General features: G+C 37.2%; 1 protein-coding gene across 3 annotated transcripts in view; it reads right to left on the reverse strand.

Annotated features, from left to right (window-relative positions):
* VPS45 (vacuolar protein sorting 45 homolog) overlaps nucleotides 1-5,552 on the reverse strand; it is a 46,292-nt gene extending 40,740 nt beyond the window's left edge. For all 3 annotated transcript variants that reach the window (XR_001594189.2, XM_016122796.2, XM_036234948.1), the window contains exons 1-3: nucleotides 5,351-5,552; nucleotides 4,578-4,712; nucleotides 2,288-2,348 (exon numbers count right to left, since the gene is read on the reverse strand). Coding sequence is in view for 2 of the 3 variants with exons in the window: in XM_016122796.2 (XP_015978282.1) it covers nucleotides 2,288-2,348; nucleotides 4,578-4,712; nucleotides 5,351-5,443 (289 nt within the window). In the remaining variant the exon portion in view is untranslated. The remainder of the gene's footprint in view (nucleotides 1-2,287; nucleotides 2,349-4,577; nucleotides 4,713-5,350) is intronic.
* Between the last annotated feature and the right edge of the window lie 4,600 nt (nucleotides 5,553-10,152).

A 10,152-nucleotide genomic window follows, 5' to 3' on the forward strand; every position in this document is an offset into this window, starting at 1 on the left:
TATATATTGTGGTGTGTGTCAAAGTCAAGACCTTCAAATTGTAATGAGTAGCACAAACATGTTTAAATCCATAAATTCATAATAACGCTTTACTAAAAAAAGGATTACAATTATAGGCATTGGAAGATACTAGGAAACCAAGTCTTATCTTGAAAATAGCAAATAAAGGGAAAGAAGTAAGCTTTCATCCATTTAGTACAAACTATACCGCCAAATAACAAAATAGTGAATGAGGGGAAATTTCTCTTTATAGAAACATCGGCTAAAAAATAAAAAAGGAATGATAATGATAGAATTAAAACATCATCATTTTTTTCAACCCCTACTGAATCAGTGGCTGGACCTGGGCATTGAGCATCAACCACTGCGACCCTCACAGTAAGAGATGATCAGTGGAAGCACATAACACTACCTATGAAGTATTCCTGCCCAAAAGAAATCAGATCTGACTCTAAGTAAGCCTCTCTCTATACCAAGTACCAATTTACAGAAACTAGAACATTTAAAACTGCAAAGAACATGCTAAACTACCCCACAGGGATGCAATCAGCAAGATCCAGGCTGTAGGAAACTTTTAACAGAACAATGTAGTTTCTTCAATAAATAAATTGCACAGGAGAGAGAACCTATAGAAGAGTTAAGAAACTTAAACAACATTATCAACCAATAGCAATGTGTGGACCTTACTATCATCCTGATTCAAACAAACAGTAAAAAAACAAACAAAAAAAGACATTAGAGAATTTTAAATGTGAATGTTGAGTGAATATTTAAAAATATGAATAATTTTTCATTATTTGGATGTAATATTAGTATTTTTAAAAATGAGTCCTTATCTTCTGGAGAAACATGCGGAAATACTTATGAATAAAATCATATAATGTCTTAGATTTCCTTCAAAATAATATTGGTGAAGGTGCCGGTGGCAGTATAGCTAAAACAAGATTAGTTATGGCACATGACTAATTAATTAGTAATTGTCGAAATTGGATGATGGGTGCATTGGAATTTATAATACTATTCTGCCTACTTTTATACATACTTGAAAACTTCCATAATAAAAAATTTTCTCAATAAAGGGAAGAGCCTGTTATACAAGATACTTAGTAAACATAAAAATATACAAAAATAAAATTATTTAAAGAATGAGATGAGCAGGAGGCCAGTTTTGTGTTGAAAGTTTATAATGAATAAAATTACTATATATAAACTCATTTTAGTTTATTTCAATCTCAATCTACAATTATTTTAAAATAAAAAGTTTAATTAAAAAAAAAAAAAAAACCTGTGACTATTAGCCAAAAAAACAAAACAAAAAAAACCCTAGGAACACAGAAACTAATAAAACTGCCTATTTTTATCTCTTGGGGTTGTTGTAAGGGATGAATGAAATAATATATAAGAAAGTTCTTTATAACGTACAAAGTCTTATCATAAATGTTAATTTGTGGTACTATTATTAAATTATAGTACACGCTGAAGAAAGTATGCATGTCATAGACTATAGTCTAAACCCTAAAAATCCAAAGCCTTCCACTAAGCTTTAAAACTTCTTAAATGCCCTACCAAGTGTTGTCTTTGGTTTTAGAAACAGAAATCAAACAAACTATACTAACCTATAAAGATCAATAATGACATCTAGAGGAGAATGGATGTAACTTCCAAAGCAGAATGGAAAATACATCAAAAAAAAAAAAAAATCCATATAAATTGTCTAGTAACCACAAACCTAGTTTATTTCCACGTCTCCACCCTCCTCCAAAAAAAATGTTATGCACAAAAGAGATATTTACCTGATGACTTATACTTTCAAGTACTGCATAAAGTAGCAATGAAAAAGTGGAATGTTTTCATCTGGTATGTAATGTAAATCTCTGCCTTTCCAACAAACTCAAATATATTCTCCCCCTGAATAAATAAATCAGCTTCCATGGCTCAGTTCATAAAATAGGAATAAGTATACACTTTTTTTTTTTCTTTCTTTTTTTTTTTTTGCAAAGGTGGAATATGAAATCTGGCTACTTACAGCTTTTGACTTACAAAGAATTTTGAAAGGCAGAGAAAAAAAACTTTTTTACATAGGTGATTAATGATGAAAGGAAACCACATATAGCTTTCTGAAATAGAATGTTGGCTGTAAGATTTTTAAGACTTTGAAATGCCATAAAAAAAATCCAGACTCTTATAGTAATGGATTCAATTAACTTATTGGTGATATGAAGTACCCAATAGAACATACTACCTGAGATATAGTTATTTGATGGAATAGGTGAAATAAAATACTTACAAATAAAATATATACTATATTTGGGTCTTCGGAGTTCTTGAATCAGATGATCCACATTCTCCTACAAAAGAAAGAATAAACAAAATATGAGACTTGATTAAGTGAAAAAGTCATAAAAAACATCTTTTGATTTTTTTTAAGTATTTACTGAGAGTACCAGGGACTAAGATCTAGATTAAGTGTGTGTATGTTGGCAGGGTGAGGGCTGGGGATGAAAAAGAGATCCATTAAGTATAATGATCAGGAATCATATATAATATTAACTACCTGCATTACTTTGGCCAAATTAAGATTAATAAATATAAGGGATACAAATGTTGAAATACATCATAAAATTGATAATTCTGAAAATTTGCCTCAAAGCTCCTTGTCTATCAATTGTATTCACCTGATCAAAAACCTTCTCTAGACTACCAAAATGTACCTAGTCCTTTAAAAACTAACATTCAAGAGAAAATAGTTAATTATCTTCACTTTGGCTTTTAACTTGTTGGGACCTAAGACTGCATAAGTGTAATGTTTGTGAAGTATTTGCAAACAGCAGGCTAAGACCTTTTCTATAATTACATTACTTTAAAACAAAATATGAAATTTAGAAGTAAACAATTGATTTTTATGGTCAAAACAAGAATTCCAATTGCATGAGAACAGAATGCAGGTTTTATTTATTTTTTGATACTGTAATGCATGGTTAAATTTCAATAAAAGTTTGGTTCCCGAACTATACATGAGAGAAAATACCATTTTTGGATGTTAAAAGAAATCATAATTTCCTTACAGAATTAAAGGTAAACAATGTACATTGCTTGTTAAATGGGAAAAAGGTTTTAAAAATTATCAGGTTTAAAAATACATTAAAAATTAACTTTAAAATATGCTCTTAAGGAAAAATTGTTAAGAACATATTTTGAATTTGAGAGAGTATGCCTGTGAGTTTCCCTAATAAAAAACGTTAGGAAATGATAGATTAGCTGGATCTCTAAGATCCCTCTCAGAATTCCATGACTACAAATGTGAAACAATTGGAAACTACTCTAATACAGTATTAATGTATTCATTAATTCAGGAACTATTTATTGATTATCCACTATGTGGCAGGCTTTAGGGATACAATAGTGTGAAAAAACAGATGCCATCTCTGCTCTCATGGAGCTTACTACTGGTAGGCGAGACAGATATTAATCACACAAAACGTATAAAACTTCAATCATGACAAGCAATAGGGAGAGGAAGATGGTGCTGTCAGTGCTCATAAGAGGGGGGTTTGACCTGGTCAGCAAAGCCAGGGAAGAACTGCTTGAGGAAGTGAAGAAATTCCAGGGAAAGAGAAGAGCTTGTGCAAGGGTCCCATGGCATGATGGAATACAATGGAATGAAACATTAGTGTAGCTAAGAGCAAAAGGGAGAATCGTTTGTCACAAAGCTGTATAAATCATAGGAACTAGACCACCAAGGGCCTTGTAGGCCACAGTAAAGAGTTTTGTCTTTATCATAAATGCAATGAGAAGTCATTCAAGGATTTTGAGTAGGGGTGACATGATCAGATTTGTATTCCGGAAAGTACATAATGCACAAGCATGGTAAAAGAGTACATTGGAATTGAAGAACATGTACATAAAGCAAAAGAATATACAAAATCAGACTGAAAATTCAGGATTTTAAAATGAGGACTCAAGCTAGATTTAGAAGATGGACGAAAACTGACAGAAGTCTATCAAATTCTCCAATTAGGGGATTAGAACAAAGAGAGGGCAGAAACAAACATATAGAGGGGTGATAAAAAGGCCTAGCTGGCTGTAGTGGAGGAGCAGATGTAGGACATAGGAGGTTGGATGCATAGGGACAGATGAGACCAGTTAAAGGAGGGCTTGAGGGCTGAGTTACTAAGTATAATCATGGAAGTAAAATTGAGCCATTATAGATTCCTGAGTATAGATGTGAATAAAATGATAGGCTCAAGACATTAGTATAAGTCTATAAGATTAAGTGGCAATGGTGTTCAGTGTGATAGTATGGAGGTTAATCTTGGAATAAAGTGACATGGGTCTCTGCTAGGGCAGTTAGTGGCTTTGAAAGTAGCTAAGAACCTAAAAGATATCTTGAAGGAAAAACTGGCTGGAAGGAGTAAACTGAGATAACGAAAAGGAGGAGAGTCGAGGTTATAACTCTGATAAACTGGGATAATTATGATGCCACGAGTGATAATACAAATTTATTTTGCCTCTGTAAAGCGTTCAGATCATAGCGTCCTGCAGTTGCCTGAGCAGATGGCACTCAGTTTATGCAGTACCTTCGTAGGTCGAAGAAAACAAATTGCTTTTAGATGTTTCATGATCTCTCGATTTGGAGAATCAATACGTTCAAAAAGGTACACTTCCTTCTGAAGAATCTCCGATTGCGTGTATACCATACTCACTATGCCAGTCTGTAAAGAAAAAGAATTACTAATATTATGCCGGTTCAAAATAATAAAAACAAGCAGCATACCTAAGACTTAATTTTTTTTTTATGAATGCTTAGCTGGATAATTTAAATACTAACATAGATAAATAGTATTTACTGAGCATCCCAAACATATAGGTAAGGTACTAGAAAGAAACATGCTCTCTCTGAACATGGATGATCCATAATTTTCCAAAAACAAACAAAGTTCTATCAGCTTAAAGAGTCTTTTTTTTTTTATTCTGTAATCAACAAATAGTAGCGTGGCATCTCAGCTCGAGCCCCAGCAGTGCTACTCTAAAAACACGACGCTGAGTGGAAATGACAGGACCATCCCACAGTCTTCCAGGTGCTCTGTTTCACAGAAACATGTAGAAAAGGATTTCTGATTCCAAGGAATCGTTCCGGGTGTAGGAAGAGCTCTCTGGCAGTGGTTAAAGCCATTTCGTCCGAAAACCTCCCTGGCAAGCTTTATACAACCTTTCAGTTCCACACAGAACTGACCCTCATTTAAAACATCTTTAATTAAATACTAAATCCTGCAGAGGAATGGGACCGGCTATTGTGAGGGAGGGAGGGAGGGTCCGCGCACAAACAAACGCTGAGCAAAAGCAAACTCACCGTCTCCTTATCCATGAGAAGCACTTTCATGCCGGGTCCGCTGTCCTCTATCATTTTGGAGACGTACTGCTTCACAGCGAAAACCACGTTCATGGTGGCGAACCGACAGCTTAGTCCCCCAGCCCTTCCCGCCCCCTTTTTTCTTGCTGAAGGAATCCCCGGCTCCTTGGCCGGGTCCCGGCGACTTCCGCCCTGCGCGGCGCCGGCTTCCGGGAGGCCGGGCGGCTGCGCTGCCGGGAGTTGTAGTTCCGGGCGCGGCAGGCGGATCCGGCGGCGACACCCGGCGCCGCCCCGCCGGGACCGCCCTGGTCGCCTGCCGCCCGCGTGCAGGCGCCGCAGGCCTGGACCCCCAGACCAGCCGCGGCGCTCGGACCCGGCCGCCCCGGCCGCGGCCTGGAGCCCCTGCCGCTGGCGGGGGCAGAGGGGCGCATCTCCTTTCGGGGTGCAGCGACTTGGCCTAAGGCTGGCACCGAGGCCAGAGCAGAGCTGGCCGCGGTCCCTCCGTGCCATTAACGTGTTCTTGGGTGGCCGTGAAGGACGGAGGGAAGGGAGAGGGCGTGATGCTCCCGGCCGCCCGGGACTCGGAGGGACGGCACTTGGTAAATCACACGCGGCGCTTGCTGAGCCGTGGCCGAGATTCGGTGTCCCCGGCGTCGCTGGGTCATTCATGAGGCGGGCACAGCGCCCCTGCAAAGTGAGGTCCGAACTGGTGTTCCGAGGCCCGAGGGGCGCCCGAAATTGAACGAGTGTTTGTCGAATGAGTGAACAAAGGGGACGCCCTTTGGGGATGTTTTGGGAGAGGCCTCGGGTCTCCCAGGAGGGCCTGGACCGACCCCGGGTTCGGCGTTCTGGGCCCTTGGAGTCCGCAGGCTCCAGCTCCACCTGCGCGGGGTGCGGGGGACCTGCCACGCTGAAACCGCCGTTCAGAAAGCAAAGAAGTTGAATGACTTTCGTAAGGTGACACAAAGCAGCAAATCGAGAGAACCAGATCTTTGTCAATGGGCCTGTAGCTCTGCTTCTTTGTACACATCCTTGTTACCCCTCCCTTTATAGAAAGTATGTTTTCATTTTTTTGAGGATAGAGAATTTTTTTTCTCGTCCCTTTCACCTAGTGCAGCGCCCCGTAAGCAGAAGACGCCCGATGAATATTTAATGTTGGTGAAACTGTTACAATGGCATATTAAATAAAGTATAGAGTTTTACATGGACAGAACAAAGCCATCGATATACTTATCTAGGTGATCCACGCCAATAATTTTATTGAATGTTATGGAATAGATTGTGGGGGAAATACCGTGAGTTTTCTTTCCACATTCCTGGGTACATTACAGGGATGTAGATTTGACTGTTCTGGTGCTTTTGTAGCAGATGACGTGACATTGTTTTTTCTGACTATCTGTTAGCAGTGATTGAAGAGCGGATTAATTTCGTAGAATTGTTGATTAAGAATTTACTTGAGAAAGCATCAGTTTAGAAAAGTTATTTAATTTAGCTTTGAAATTTTTCAGTGCTCAGACAGAGGGCGCCCTTGGACCACCAACGAGGTAGCAATCGTTAATAGACTGTAACACCGGGGCTGGCTCACTGAGTGATGGCTACATGAATGAGGGAAAATACGTTCTTTTGGCCGAAACAGATTACAAAATGCTTGTTTAATGTTGAATTTAATCGGTTTTTGGCTTTAAATCTTATTGTTGTGTGAATTGGCTGCTTTATAATTTTTTCATTTCTTAAGAAGCTAGATAAAAGTAATTCCCACAAGGTTCAAATCAAGCATTCTAATTTGGGAGATTAGTTTATAAATATAATGTCACATCTGAAACTTGAAGGGTGGGACTTCAATTGTGACTTCTATTCATGTCTGATTGCAGTCCATAGTAGATCTGTCATTATGAATATATATATGTGTTAGGCCATGTGCTGAAGATTTTTTTTTTTTTTGCATTATTCTCACAGTAACTCAACGTAAGTAGCGCTGTTACCCTCTTTTTAAAAATGAGAAAATCAAAGCTTAGTGAGATTAAGAAGATTTCCACTAGTAAGTGTCAAAACTGGGACTCGAACCAGGAGGTATAAATACCAGAATCCAGGCTTATACCCAGAATACTGTGCTACAAATGATGATTTTCTCTGTTCATGACACAAAATATATCACTAATAGTGAAATTATTTTTTCCCTTTAAGTTTCAGTTACTATTGAAAGAATACTACAACATCCAGACTCACTACTGCTTAATTTAGGAATAATATTGGGAAATTAGATTTTTTTATTTCCTGGTGATGTAGTAACTTAAAAGATGTTGTAGAATGGTTCTGTTCCTGGTCGGAACACTCAAGTGTAGAGAGTACCTTGATAGAATAAAAAAACCACTGAGTCGAGAGCCAGATAACCTGATTTACGGTATATTTTACTATATGGATGAGCTTCAGAAGTGATTTAAGCTCACTAGACCCTTGTCTTTCAAATGAAGGAAATGGACTAGAAAACCTCAGTTCATAAATCCGTGAGTTATTTTTTGCATGGGGAAATCATTCTCTTTGTTTTATATCTGCATACTGTACCTGTCTTGTTCCATTTCTGGGAGCAGCATATTAATATAAATCCAGCAGTGTCGTGATCTGCTCTAACACTGGTATGGAGCCGCCAAAATGATGTAAGGTCCAGTCATTTGACGTGTCTTAGGACATGCTTGCATTTTATGTCTAACTGTGCATGAGTTCCTGAGGATAGCTCACTCATTCTTTCATTTTGGTTAGGGCATTTCCTTCAGTGGGGGAACAAGAAGGTTATATCTCCCTTCTTTGGCTCTTGATGGAGGAGTGTGGATTTTATCAGCTTTTGACGGAAGACTGCATTAATGTAGGGGCTGAGTATCTCTGTTAATGTTCTTTTGCTTTCTCCTGCAGAGTGTTTAGGAACTATTCCTTTCTGGAAGTAGAGTGATGGCGTTGAGGCTCAAGACAGGAAAGAGGTAAAGGGAACGATGGTCTAGTTTTTATTTAATGTTTAATTTAATGCCACTATTTTTTAGTTGAGTTAAAATGTCTGAATTGAATGACGCAACTTTCACAAAGTGGTTTTTCTGTGTAGTTCTTAGAGGAAAGTGTCTGGGTCACCTGTGTAGGCATCTAGTTTTTGACACTGGTTACTAGAGGATTTGTGGAGGGTCTATTCTTTCAGCCTGCCTGTACTGAACACCTACTGTGAGCTAGCTGTGGAAATATAGCATTGAACAAAGCAGACAAAATCCCTAATCTCATGGAGTTTACAATCTAGTGAGAACACTCAGACAAACAAAATAGATAAAATTTATGGTAATTTTATCTATGATGGTAATTTTATCAAAAGAATTTGCCTTTGTGTTTGAGTTTTTTGAAGCTTTTAATGGTTCAATGAACTCTGAATAGAACTACATGCAATATAATTATTTCCTCTGCTTTATTAGAAATGCTTTTGTTATCACGTTAATTATATTACTTTTACCTTAATAAGGCTTGTATCTCTTCTTTCTAATTAATGTTTATACCTTCTGTAAAATAAGTGGAAAGCCCTTTATTCCCACATTTTTATATTCTTGAAGACTTGCTGTAGATTGCAGGGAGTTTAAGGACTGGCAGTGGAGCAATAACCTTGTATTATTAGTCTGATCTGTTGTGACATACTGATCATGCAAAATATCTAATTAATTTGTTTTTCTTATTCAGCATATGGAGAAGTATAACAACACAAACTAGAGAAGATGCCAAAGTACAAGAAAGCAAGTAAATTACTATCTAATTAGAACATTTAATTCTAATATTAGCAGAGTTTTCTAGAAAATAAGTTCACTTTCTCAGTGCCTTTTCACCTCCTTTTTTCAAAAATTTCCCTCAACTCTGGAGTTTAGTTTAAAAACAAATAAAACGTTATCTTTTTTAAAACAGAATTAGAAATTTGAATCGAATAATTCCTGATACCATTACCGATCCCCTTGGCACCACTGGACAACTTTCTGTTTAAAGACCTTGGCTACAACGACTGCGTAAATTTGGTGATATGTAATTCACCTACTTTAATACCAAGGGTTTTTTTTCTATTAATTTAAAGGCACATAATTTAAGGACCGTTTTTACAGGTTAATACGTCTTGTTTCTGCTGCATATTTTAAGCTCATTTTTCCACCTTTATAAAGATGGAAGGAGTAGATGAGTTATTTCACAGACAGATTATAGTATCGGGTTATTGTGAATAGTTTTCTTTGCCACATATCCTTGAGTTTCAGGTAAGCAGTGAATGAGTTTATTTGGTCATTGCACACCTGATTTTGATGAGTTTTGTGTTTTTAGCTCTTAGAGTGGGATTAGCCATCATGTATATGTACAGAAATATGATCTAAACTAAACCTTGGACAACTCTTAAATTTGAAACAATATTATTGTTTGAGATTTTATTTACAGATCAGTTTTTGTGTACATTGTATTAAATCGCCAAATATGTTTGAAACCCTGACTATGAAGAAATAGGTTTCTGGTATCATCTGAAAATGCTATAATGATTATATTACTTTTGTAATATAACTCTTACTGAGCTCATGAACCTAAAATTAGAGAATCTTCAGAATTCTGGGAGTTGGAAGGAATGTAGAAATCATCTGGCCTGACGGAGAAATCTCTTGCATCTCTGGCACAGTCATGATTATCTGTTTGAATATGTTCAAATAGGAGTGGACTCAATAATTCACATAAAGGCTATTCCATTTTGAAGAGTTCAAAATGCTAGAAATATATTCCTTATGTTAGAGCCAAAATCTGTCTCCTTCTAA

This window comes from Rousettus aegyptiacus, unplaced genomic scaffold (genome assembly GCF_014176215.1).
Source record: "Rousettus aegyptiacus isolate mRouAeg1 unplaced genomic scaffold, mRouAeg1.p scaffold_m13_p_17, whole genome shotgun sequence".
Classification (NCBI taxonomy): Eukaryota; Metazoa; Chordata; class Mammalia; order Chiroptera; family Pteropodidae; genus Rousettus; species Rousettus aegyptiacus.